This window comes from Rutilus rutilus (assembly GCF_951802725.1).
Source record: "Rutilus rutilus genome assembly, chromosome: 11".
NCBI lineage: Eukaryota > Metazoa > Chordata > Actinopteri > Cypriniformes > Leuciscidae > Rutilus > Rutilus rutilus.
In genome coordinates, this window is record NC_140216.1 from 39,902,566 (window position 1) to 39,916,030 (window position 13,465).

Genomic DNA, 13,465 nt, shown 5'->3' on the forward strand with positions numbered 1-13,465 from the left:
ATTAAGACCCTCATAAAGCAATAAACAACAACAACCTTTAGGATGTACAGTTTTATCCCTGATAATACTGACATAAACAGTACATTTGTGTCCGTGAAGCTGACTTACATCATTAGGTTTGATAAACTTTAATAAATCTTTGAATTTAATCAGATACACACATGTACATGTTCAGATTAAAGGTGTGAAAGAGACCGGGGCTAGTTTTCACACTAATATTTCTCAGTTTATTTTTTGACTGTCCATTTCTGTCTAGACACAAACCGCAATGTCTTGACTACAAAAAGCTTGTGAACATTTGTTTTGAATGAGTCCATTAGAGCGCTGGTCCTGCTCGAGATGCTGTGAAGAAACCCTACAGCTGGTGTGTGTTTGTGTTTTCAGAGTGTATCGCCTCACACTGATGTTTGTGTGTTGAACTTCAGGAGAACCGCGTTCAGTCCATGTTGCAAGCGACAGATTTCACGGTTATTCGCTCTCCGATTAAACACCGCAAACGCCGTCAAACCACAGAGTTCAGTCCATTACACCGTCTCACTTCTAGAAGTGAGGAGAATTAGCGTTAAAAGTGAATGATTAAATAAAAAAAAAATTTTTTATTTTATTTTACAGTCAAAATAAAAAACGTACTAAATTAAAACATAAAAATGTCAAATTAAAATAATAAAAAAAACATACTAAAAATAAAACCATAAATGTAAAAGTATAATTATATTTTATATTATTAATTATAATTATTGTGCAATACAATTTTTTAAATAAAACACTTAATAAAAAATAAATAAAAATAAAGCATCAAAATATTTTAAACGATTCAAATAAAACTTGTAAGGCGGTGGCATATGAATCCCTTCTAACTAAACAGCTTTGACACTCGGCCTTGGATGTGAAGATGAGGACAGTAGAAGAATAAGATGAGCTGGATGGCGTCTCACACACGTCCTGACACTCGTTTAACTCTGTTCACTGTTCAGTGTCACTGAGAGAATGAAAGCGCAGTGGATCAACAGCAGGCGAGTGTGTGTCCATCAAACCACACAGATGGAGAGTGTGTGTTTCTCTGGGTGAAGGCTCTGAAGGATTCAGTCGGTGTGTTTGAGTGTTCAACATCTGCTCGACCCGACGGGACCCCAGGTGAAGGTCACCTCACATCATCATCCTCACATCATCATCATCATCATCATCCTGCACAACTGGAGAACTATAGCCGCTTTGGTGTTCGCCGAGGCGTCAAGCGTTACGCCTGTCTTCAGTCTTCAGTGGTTTTCTTGAGGAACAGAACGTCACATTCCTCTACGACTACACTCTACAAGTGTGGACTTGACTGACATGGGGAAAGTGCATACTTCTGAGTGTGTGTGTGAGTGTGTGTGTGTGTTTGTGAGTGAGTGAGTGAGTGAGTGTGTGAGTGAGAGAGTGTGTGTGTGTGTGTGTGTGTGTGTGTGTGTGTGTGTGTGTGTGTGTGTGTGTGTGTGAGAGAATGAGTGTAAATGAGTGAGTGTGTGTGTGAGTGTGAGAATGAGTGTGTGTGTGTGAATGAGTGTGTGTGTGTGTGTGTGTGCGTGTTTGTGAGTGAGTGAGTGAGTGAGAGAGAGTGTGTGTGTGTGTGTGTGTGTGTGTGTGTGAGAGAATGAGTGTAAATGAGTGAGTGTGTGAGAATGAGTGTGTGTGTGTGTGTGTGTGTGTGTGTGTGTGTGTGTGTGAATGAGTGTGTGTGTGTGTGTGTGTGTGTGTGTGTGTGAATGAGTAAATGAGTGAGTGAGTGAGTGAGTGAGTGAGTGTGTGTGTGTGTGTGTGTGTGTGTGTGTGTGTGTGTGTGTGTGTGTGTGTGTGTGTGTGTGTGTGAATGAGTGTAAATGAGTGCGTGTGAGAGTGTGTGTGTGTGTGTGTGTGTGTGTGTGTGTGTGTGTGTGTGAATGAGTGTAAATGAGTGTGTGTGTGTGTGTGTGTGTGTGTGTGTGAGTGAGTGTAAATGAGTGTAAATGAGTGTGTGTGTGTGTGAGTGTGTGTGTAATAAGACAATAAGTTAATAATTACTTGAATCATAAAAATGTAAAAATAATAAAACAATACTAATAACAAAATAGCAAAAAACAATAAAAAAAATAAAAATAAACATTAATATAACCTTAAACTAAATCAAATTTAAATATGAAACCAAATAGAAATAAAACACTACAAAGTAAATCATAAAAATGTAAAATCTAAATAAATAATTGTAACATTAAAATGATCGAAATAAACAGTAAACATGAATTAAATAATGTAAATGTAAAAATCGAAATAAATCAATATTTTAAAATAAAAACAAACACTAAGTAAAAAATTAATAAAATCATAAAAATGTAAAATTAAAATAAATAATTTAAAAATAAACCGTATGTGTGACCATTAAGCGGCATCAGAGAAACATAACCGTAAACAGTTAAATGTGGAGTTAAATTATTCATATCTCAGAAAGACTTTCTTCATTTATTTCAAAGGGTTTCGGCGGACAGAAAATCCCTGAGAAGTTTCTCACCGTCCCGTCGGTGCGCTGGTGTGAGACGGCTCTCACACACACACACACACACACACTGACAGCGGGTTAATGAGCGCATCGTTAGAGGAGTGAAGAACAACATGAACACTGTCTGATCAGATGTGTCATTTACTGCTACATCAGTCATAGAAAACCATAATCATTCGCTTACCACAATCAAAATATCCAAATAAAACCATAATAAGATAAAACAACAATAGCAGCTCTAGAAACATCATCATCATCATCATCATCATCAGAGCAAAGGTTTCTTCATCTTTGGTTTAGAAACGACTGCTGTTCGTTCACAACTACACAAAACTACAGCAACTATTCCTCTATTGCTTCAGACAGACTGAGCTCACTCTCAGCGCCACACACACACGACCCGCTCTCCTTTGAGCTTTAATACGTTTTTTAGCATTATTATCTGAAATGCATCAAGCAAAGCAAGCTAACACATTAACAAAAGTGTAACATGATCAAAATGTATAAAATTAAATTAAAAGAGCATGTTCATAAATTGCAGCAAACTGCTGTACTTTTTTTCCCTCTGTGTGAAAAATAATGCAAGTAAAGATGCAATAAATTCAGGACAATTATAATTACCTCATTTTTCTTCAAATGAAGAAAATCAGTGTGATATCAGGATTCAGTTCGTCCATGTTTTACACACGATATTTGACACAATACACAGGTGACTCAAGATGTATTCAAATTAAGGCAAGTGATGTTTTTGTAAATTCCAACATTTGACAGAAGAAAATCAACAATATGAAGATGCGATAGCTTAATATCTGAGGAAGACGGTCCGTGCTCTTCTTCTTCTTCTAATTCTACATCATCTATCCACACAATATTTCCATATGTAGGAACTCTGAAGAAGCTTCAGTCCGACAGACATTAAAATAAAGGAAGAATCATGAAACTCTCCTCATGATCCGCCGAGTCTTCAGTGCATTAGTCCCGTAGGAGTGTGTGTTCACCTGTGTGTTCACCTGTGTGTTCCTCATGAGTCATGTTTTCAGTGCAGAGCGTCTGATTCTCCATCAGAAGGAAACGCTGACGTACATCAGCTCTTCACGACGCTATCTGACGACACACACACACACACACACACAACACATCAACAATGCATCTATTAACATTCATTTCCCATGCATTTATTAATATATTACATTTATACTGATGCATTACAAAACATAACAGCATTTATTTAAATTATCAGATTTAAATAGATTTATTATTTATAAAATATTTTTACATTTCAAGTTTGTATGTGCACTTCATTTAATAGTATATTTTTATAAGTAATTTAATGTTTCCCAATGCATTAAATTATGCATTAACGAATATTTTTTAGTTTAGTTTTGAAACTAAAAGTGTTGTAAGGTGCATTAAATTAATGTACTAATATATAACATTACATGTAATTTTTTAATATATAATATTAATGTTAATTTCTACATATAATAACAGATTTTACATTTCAAATTTGTATATTTAATTATATTAATAGCATATTTTATATCTAGATGAATGATTCCCAATGCATTAACTAACGTTAACAACTGTATTTAAGTTTTGATCATTAAAAATATTGAATAAATATTAAAATATGTTAATTTCCACATATACTAACAGATTTTACATTTCAAAATTGTATTTTTAATTATATTTTAATTGTATATTTGTATATATAGATGAATGATTCCCAATGCATGAAATTATGCATTAACTAACATTAACAATTGTATTTAAGTTTTGATCATTACAAATATAATAAATATTAAAATATAATATTAATGTTATTTTCAACTGATATTAACAGATTTTACATTTAAAGTCAGAATATTTGATTAATTTTACAGTATATTCTAGATGAATGATTCCCAATGCATTAAATGATGGATTAACTAACGTTAACGACCATTTACTTTTAGTTTGATCATTACAAAAATGTAATAAACATTAAAATATAATATAAATATTAATATCTACATGTAACTATTTTAGTTTTGCCTATTAAACATGATAAAAGGCCTGTAAGGTCATCGAGTGTACAGATGTGCAGTGCGCTCATGTGGGCTTCACAGCTGGTCTGGTCTATGTTGGGTAAGTTGACTGTAATGTTGATGTGAAGTGTGTAGTGTGCAGTGCACAGGACGAAGTGCGCACTTGGACTGGTAGGAGCAGGGTTGAATAAGGTCACTGGTTTCCACGGTGATCTGTTGCTGTGTCACGTGGACGTCATGTGACGAGGGAGTCTGTGGAGGAGCTTCTGTTAATACACCCTGAGAACAGGAAGTGACATCATCATTCAGGAAGTACACAGGCAGGTACAGGTATTGAGTAGGGCTGCACGGTTAATCCAGAGAATGTCTAATAAGGGGAGAACTTCCACTCTCAGTAAACTTCCGGCTTCTGAACTGGTTGCAGTTCCACTCTGGCTCCATATGAGGGCGCTCACAGGACGAGTGCAGTTCCACTCTGGCTCCATATGAGGGCGCTCACAGGACGAGTGCAGTTCCACTCTGGCTCCACATGAGGGCGCTCACAGGACGAGTGCAGGATGAATGGAGGTCTATGGCGCTATACCCCTCAAAATCCACTTTTCTCAGGATATAATTTTTTGTCTAGTAATTTGAATGTTGTATTCGACAGGAGATGCAAAGAAATTACACATTGCTGGGTGTTAGATTTTTTAGAGTCACTTATTTGCTTTAAAAAGTCTTTTAAAATGTCAATGCGTCATACACATCGTACAACCAGAGATACTGCTTTACAGCAATCCTTCAGTCACTTTGGTGCTTTCAGCTCTGCACTTTCTTTTCTCTTGAGGCATCGACAACACAGCTGACACAGGTAAACACACACAGCTGACACAGGTAAACACACACAGCTGACACAGGCAAACACACAACACAGCTGACACAGGCAAACACACAACACAGCTGACACAGGTAAATACACAACACAGCTGACTCAGCTGACACAGGCAAACACACAACACAGCTGACACAGGTAAACACACAACACAGCTGACTCAGCTGACACAGGCAAACACACACAGCTGACACAGGTAAACACACACAGCTGACACAGGTAAACACACACAGCTGACACAGGTAACTACACAACACAGCTGACACAGGTACACACACAACACAGCTGACACAGGCAAACACACAACACAGCTGACACAGGTAAACACACACAGCTGACACAGGTAAACACACACAGCTGACACAGGTAAACACACACAGCTGACACAGGTAAACACACACAGCTGACACAGGTACACACACAACACAGCTGACACAGGCAAACACACAACACAGCTGACACAGGTAAACACACAACACAGCTGACACAGGTAAACACACACAGCTGACACAGGTAAACACACAACACAGCTGACACAGGTAAACACACAACACAGCTGACACAGGTAAACACACACAGCTGACACAGGTAAACACACAACACAGCTGACACAGGTAAACACACACAGCTGACACAGGTAAATACACGTGCTAGAAGAGTTGTTGTTTTGTTGTTTTAAAAGACCATCAAGCGGTATCTCTGGTCGTAATCAGTCCTTCACTGACCAATCAGCGTTCATTAGCAGAATGCTAGCGGGTTATGGGCAACAACAACTCAACCTGTAAGAAATCGAAAGGACATAAGTACTCGTTCATTCAACTTTCGACCTATAACCCATGTTGAACTTGCAAAACCTACAATCAGATCTGAGATTTCTCAACGGCAATCGGGTGAAAGAGACACATTTAGCCGTCTAGCCCCATTGACTCCCATACATTCTGCACTCATGGGCGATCGCCCCCAGTGGAGCTCTGGTGGAACTACAACCACAATTCGGTACAATAGGACTTAATAGGGAGTGGGCAGGCTCTCCGTAGACGGGCTCTGGTTAATGGTAATAATAAACCCAGAATCGCGAGATGGCTCAGTGCGATAGTCAAATCGTGAAGGCTGCGATTTAATTGAATAAAAATATGCGCTGCGTGTTTCAGAGCGAAGTATTCTGTGTTCATTTACACGTGAGCATCTCAAGATCCAGTGTTTTCAGTGGCTCGCTCCACTCAAACTCATATTATACTACATTTTAGTGATGGAATTTTACAGTTATACTGTAATAATTATAATAAGACTAATTAATATTTAATTGACATTGATGTATAATGACAAACTTTTGGGCCAAACAGTGCAGCCCTACAGACAATTTTACAGTTGTACAGTACAGTACAATTATTATTATGATTAGATTATCTTGCTTAAATACTCAACACTACAGTGAAATACAACAATAGCAATACTTTGTTTAATATTTGTATTTGGTAATAATTATTATTATAATATTGATATTAAAATATACTGACACATTTAGTGCAAATAGTGCAGCCCAACAAACTATTTTATAGCTGCACTGTAAAATAACATAACTATTATATTATTTTGCTTTAATCTTTTTATTTTACAGTGGAATACAACAATAGCAATCTTTCTTATTTTGTTTCATATTCTCATTTAATAATATATTTTTAAAAAAAGGCATATTAATGTATAAATCACAAAATGTTGGGCCAAATAATGCAGCTCTACAAACAAATTTAAAATTCTACTGTAGAAAATGTATTATTATATTATTTTGCTTAAATAATATTTTTATATATTACAGTGGAATATTACAATAGTAATATTTCTTATTTTATTTAGTAAATAACAACAAAAAACAACACTAATAATAATAATAATAACTATTATTATTATTATTATTATAGTCATATTGATTTTTGGCTAAATAGTGCAGCCCTATGAACAAGCACACCAAACCTGAAATATTTATTAGAAAATTCCCAGTTAGATATTTTCCCTCATACGGGATCTGAATATTGAGAAGGACGGTCTAGAGCTCTATATTTAACACACTTTATCATGAAATGTGTGAGATTTACCTCTACTGGAAGTGCTGACCGAGGGACCGGCGTCAACTGATGGATGAACGATCCTTGCAAAGGGGCCGTTATGTACTGAAACACACACACACACACACACACACACACACACACACACACACACACACACACACACACATACACACATACACACATTCAGTTCTCCTGATGTCCTGCAGAGGGCGCTGACTGATCGTGAGCTTCAGATCAAGCAGTCCTTCCTGTGTGTGTGTGTGTGTGTGTGTGTGTGTGTGTGTGTGTGTGTGTGTGTGTGTGTGTGTGTGTGTGTGTGTGTGTGTGTGTGTGTGTGTGTGTGTGTGTGTGTGTGTGTGTAAAGGATGGTTCAGCTGTCAGTGCTAATGAGTGGAGTTAAAGGGTGTGGTCACGGGTGATTAACTTCTGTACTGGAGCACAGAGTAAAACTACGTCAGTGTCACAGCACTGAAGACTGACTGCACATCACTGGATGAGGTCACACACACACACACACACACACGCTCACACACGCAGACACATGCACGCACACACACACACACGCTCACACACACACATGAACACACGAACACACACACACACTGTACCTGATTTTACCTGCTTTCTACTTTTTACAGGTTTTGACCTTTTCTGTGTGTTTCTCAGGTTTAAAGCACATCAGAGTCACATTGATACATTACGTGATAAACTGCTTTCATTCAGGTCCTGTAGTGAACATTCATGTATTTCTGCATCAGCATTTTACATCTGAAATACTGAGAGACTGTTAAAACTGAATCTCTGATGGAGTGTCGTCTGAAGGGAAAGTGTGTGTGTTGTAGTTTACACACACACACACACACACAGATGGGGCAGATGGTGTGTGTTTGATGACAAAGAGGGTTCAGCAGGGTGTCTTGAGACAGAATACGTGAATCAGGTTCTAAACGACCTTGCACACACACACACAACACATTCAACACACTCCCGTCCATGTATTAACCCTAAACACCATAAGTTATTTCTAGATGCAGGCATCGCCGTGAGGTAAACTTTCTTTTCTCGCAACTCTTAGATGTGGGAAACAATCTGGTATATAGTCCGGTATATAGACCTGTTTATAGTCCTCTAAATAGGCCCGTAATTACTCCGGTATATAAACCTGAAGTGTATATAGACCTATGTTGTATAGTCCTCTATATAGGCCTGTACACTGTCCAGTTAATAGTTACAGTGAGGAAAATAAGTATTTGAACACCCTGCTATTTTGCAAGTTCTCCCACTTAGAAATCATGGAGGGGTCTGAAATTGTCATCGCAGGTGCATGTCCACTGTGAGAGACATAATCTAAAAAAAAAAATCCAGAAATCACAATGTATGATTTTTTAACTATTTATTTGTATGATACAGCTGCAAATAAGTATTTGAACACCTGAGAAAATCAATGTTAATATTTGGTACAGTAGCCTTTGTTTGCAGTTACAGAGGTCAAACGTTTCCTGTAGTTTTTCACCAGGTTTGTACACACTGCAGGAGGGATTTTGGCCCACTCCTCCACACAGATCTTCTCTAGATCAGTCAGGTTTCTGGGCTGTCGCTGAGAAACACGGAGTTTGAGCTCCCTCCAAAGATTCTCTATTGGGTTTAGGTCTGGAGACTGGCTAGGCCACGCCAGAACCTTGATATGCTTCTTACAGAGCCACTCCTCGGTTATCCTGGCTGTGTGCTTCGGGTCATTGTCATGTTGGAAGACCCAGCCTCGACCCATCTTCAATGCTCTAACTGAGGGAAGGAGGTTGTTCCCCAAAATCTCGCAATACATGGCCCCGGTCATCCTCTCCTTAATACAGTGCAGTCGCCCTGTCCCATGTGCAGAAAAACACCCCCAAAGCATGATGCTACCACCCCCATGCTTCACAGTAGGGATGGTGTTCTTGGGATGGTACTCATCATTCTTCTTCCTCCAAACACGTTTAGTGGAATTATGACCAAAAAGTTCTATTTTGGTCTCATCTGACCACATGACTTTCTCCCATGACTCCTCTGGATCATCCAAATGGTCATTGGCAAACTTAAGACGGGCCTTGACATGTGCTGGTTTAAGCAGGGGAACCTTCCGTGCCATGCATGATTTCAAACCATGACGTCTTAGTGTATTACCAACAGTAACCTTGGAAACGGTGGTCCCAGCTCTTTTCAGGTCATTGACCAGCTCCTCCCGTGTAGTTCTGGGCTGATTTCTCGCCTTTCTTAGGATCATTGAGACCCCACGAGGTGAGATCTTGCATGGAGCCCCAGTCTGAGGGAGATTGACAGTCATGTTTAGCTTCTTCCATTTTCTAATGATTGCTCCAACAGTGGACCTTTTTTCACCAAGCTGCTTGGCAATTTCCCCGTAGCCCTTTCCAGCCTTGTGGAGGTGTACAATTTTGTCTCTAGTGTCTTTGGACAGCTCTTTGGTCTTGGCCATGTTAGTAGTTGGATTCTTACTGATTGTATGGGGTGGACAGGTGTCTTTATGCAGCTAACGACCTCAAACAGGTGCATCTAATTTAGGATAATAAATGGAGTGGAGGTGGACATTTTAAAGGCAGACTAACAGGTCTTTGAGGGTCAGAATTCTAGCTGATAGACAGGTGTTCAAATACTTATTTGCAGCTGTATCATACAAATAAATAGTTAAAAAATCATATATTGTGATTTCTGGATTTTTTTTTAGATTATGTCTCTCACAGTGGACATGCACCTACGATGACAATTTCAGACCCCTCCATGATTTCCAAGTGGGAGAACTTGCAAAATAGCAGGGTGTTCAAATACTTATTTTCCTCACTGTAGGTCACTAGTCCGGTTTTTAATCTGGTATATAGTCTAGTATATAGCTAGGTCAATAGTCAGGTTTGTAGTTTTGTATATAGTCCTCTAAATAGGCCAGTATATAGTCCTCTATATAGGCCTGTATTTAGTCTTCTATATAGACATGTGTATAGTCCTCTATATAGACCTATGTATAGTCCTCTATATAGGCATGTGTATAGTCCTCTATATAGGCATGTGTATAGTCCTCTATATAGACCTATGTATAGTCCTCTATATAGACATGTGTATAGTCCTCTATATAGACCTATGTATAGTCCTCTATATAGACATGTGTATAGTCCTCTATATAGACCTATGTATAGTCCTCTATATAGGCATGTGCATAGTCCTCTATATAGGCATGTGTATAGTCCTCTATATAGACATGTGTATACTCCTCTATATAGACTTATGTATAGTCCTCTATATAGACCTATGTATAGTCCTCTATATAGACCTATGTATAGTCCTCTATATAGACATGTGTATAGTCCTCTATATAGACTTATGTATAGTCCTCTATATAGACCTATGTATAGTCCTCTATATAGACAAGTGTATAGTCCTCTATATAGACAAGTGTATAGTCCTCTAAATAGGCCAGTATATAGTCATATATATATAGGCATGTGTATAGTCCTCTATATAGACCTGTATATAGTCCTCTATATAGACCTATGTATAGTCCTCTATATAGACATGTATATAGTCCTCTATATAGACCTATGTATAGTCCCCTATATAGACATGTGTATAGTCCTCTATATATACATATGTATAGTCCTCTATATAGACATGTATATAGTCCTCTATTTAGGCCTGTGTAAAGTCCAGTATGTAGTCCTCTATATAGACCCATGTATAGTCCTCTACATAGGCATGTATATATTCCTCTATAAAGGCCTGTGTATAGTCCCCTATAGAGACCTGTATATAGTCCTCTATATAGACCTATGTATAGTCCTCTATATAGACATGTATATAGTCCTCTATATAGACCTATGTATAGTCCCCTATATAGACATGTGTATAGTCCTTTATATAGACCTATGTATAGTCATCTATATAGACATGTGTAGTCCTCTATATAGACCTATGTATAGTCCCCTATATAGACATGTATATAGTCCTCTGTATAGACCTATGTATAGTCCCCTATATAGACATGTATATAGTCCTCTATATAGACCTATGTATAGTCCCCTATATAGACATGTATATAGTCCTCTATATAGACCTATGTATAGTCCTCTATATAGACATGTATATAGTCCTCTATATAGACCTATGTATAGTCCCCTATATAGACATGTATATAGTCCTCTATATAGACCTATGTATAGTCCCCTATATAGACATGTATATAGTCCTCTATATAGACCTATGTATAGTCCTCTTTATAGACCTATGTTTAGTCCTCTATATAGGCATGTATGCATTCCTCTATACAGACCTGTGTATAGTCCTCTATATAGATCTGTATATAGTCCTCTATATAGGCATGTGTATAGTCCTCTATATAGGCATGTGTATAGTCCTCTATATAGGCCTGTAGACTGTCTAGTAAATAGTTCTGTCAATAGTCAGGTTTTTAGTCTTGTATATATTCCAGTATATGTCCTGTATATAGTCCTGGTATATAGTTAAGTCAATAGTCTTGTGCATAGACTGGAATATAGTGCGGGAAATAGTCAGGTTCACATTCTGACCAAGAACCAATTAGACAGTCTGACTGACATGGACAGTGATGTTTTTCTGTAGCATTTAGTGGTGAGTAAATCTGAAGCCAGAGCAGACACGACTCATGACATATAAACTCACGTTAGCAGCAGATCCCAGTGTGAGCTGGTTCATCTGTGGTGTTAGTGAAGTCATCATGGTCACTGGTGGAACCGATACGCCACTGTGATCGAGTCCTGGACTGATGATCGATCCCTACACACACACAGATCAATGCCACTGTTGCCAGGTTTTTAACCACTTGTTTTTATAGACTGAGTTTGAGTTGTGTAAAAATAAATTAAACTTCACCACAGAACAGACTGATATTGATTTAGTGGATATAAACGTTGGTTATGGTTGGCTGATTCCATATTATGTGGCTGATCTGGAACAATTCATCCGTCTGGCTTTAATTCGGTGACAGAATGTGAGCTGAACAAAGTCAATAAATGATTTAAACGCTCAAGAAACAGCATGAGAAACATGGTACAGAATGTGTGTATCTTACGGTGGGTCTCACCGCAGTTGTGTCAAAATAACTCATATTAAAACGAAGAAACAACCTTCATGTGTAAAACTACTCAGGAATTTAATGTTCTCACGATCACATCAGAAATGCTGTGATGATACTAGAGGAGAAACATTTCCCCCTCAAGTCCACTTATAATGCTCAGTGAAGACTTCTAGCAGCAAAAACTGTCACAATTTAGTTTTTCAATATCAATTTCAGCCTCTCTAATGCCTACAGTTAAACAGTAACTGCTACTGTGCCTTTAAGACTTGTGCATGTAAAAGGTCATATAGAGACGGAAGGTCAGAGGTCACTTACTGTCGGTTGCATGACATACTGATGTTGGGGCATCCATGCCGTACTCTGAACCTGTGAGCAACAAGAAACACAAACATGTGTTCACACACACACACACACACAACCTCACACGACACATTCAAGGTGCTGAAGATGATCTACACAAGATGACCATTACTGTTATATACACACATACATACATACATATATATACTGTATGTATATGAGATGCATCATTACACAGATATGAATGGTTTAATTTGAACATATTGTTGCTTAATTAGTAGTGTAAATCTGTGTTTGGAGAACAACAGACAGGAGAACAGAAGACGATGTTCCTCTGCACTGAGACTGATAAATCAATCTGAGAGTGATGGATTACAGCTCTTCTTCATCTGACAGCGCCTTCTTCTCTCGTTCTCTCATTTGTTAGTCAAATCTCCTGTTCAATATGACCGTCAGAGCAACAACTGAATCCGGAGACAGTTCCTCACACACACACACACGTTTATGAAGACTATGTGGAGGTGAAGGTGTTTGTCCCTGATCATATTCATTACATGAACTCAAACGTGTGTTTCCAGCTCACAGGAGATCAGAGCG

General features: G+C 38.1%; 1 protein-coding gene across 11 annotated transcripts in view; it reads right to left on the reverse strand.

Moving 5' to 3' along the window:
• Positions 1-2,632: 2,632 nt before the first annotated feature.
• LOC311300108 (RNA-binding motif, single-stranded-interacting protein 3-like) overlaps positions 2,633-13,465 on the reverse strand; it is a 39,411-nt gene continuing 28,578 nt past the window's right edge. For 4 of the 11 annotated variants that reach the window (XM_084424236.1, XM_084424232.1, XM_084424230.1 and 1 more), the window contains exons 10-14: positions 12,884-12,934; positions 12,154-12,267; positions 7,501-7,575; positions 4,700-4,815; positions 2,633-3,613 (exon numbers count right to left, since the gene is read on the reverse strand). In XM_084424236.1, the coding sequence (XP_084280362.1) occupies positions 3,610-3,613; positions 4,700-4,815; positions 7,501-7,575; positions 12,154-12,267; positions 12,884-12,934 (360 nt within the window). In that variant the 3' untranslated portion in view covers positions 2,633-3,609. The remainder of the gene's footprint in view (positions 3,614-4,699; positions 4,816-7,500; positions 7,576-12,153; positions 12,268-12,883; positions 12,935-13,465) is intronic. The other 7 variants (XM_084424228.1, XM_084424235.1, XM_084424231.1 and 4 more) reach the window with 3 other exon arrangements.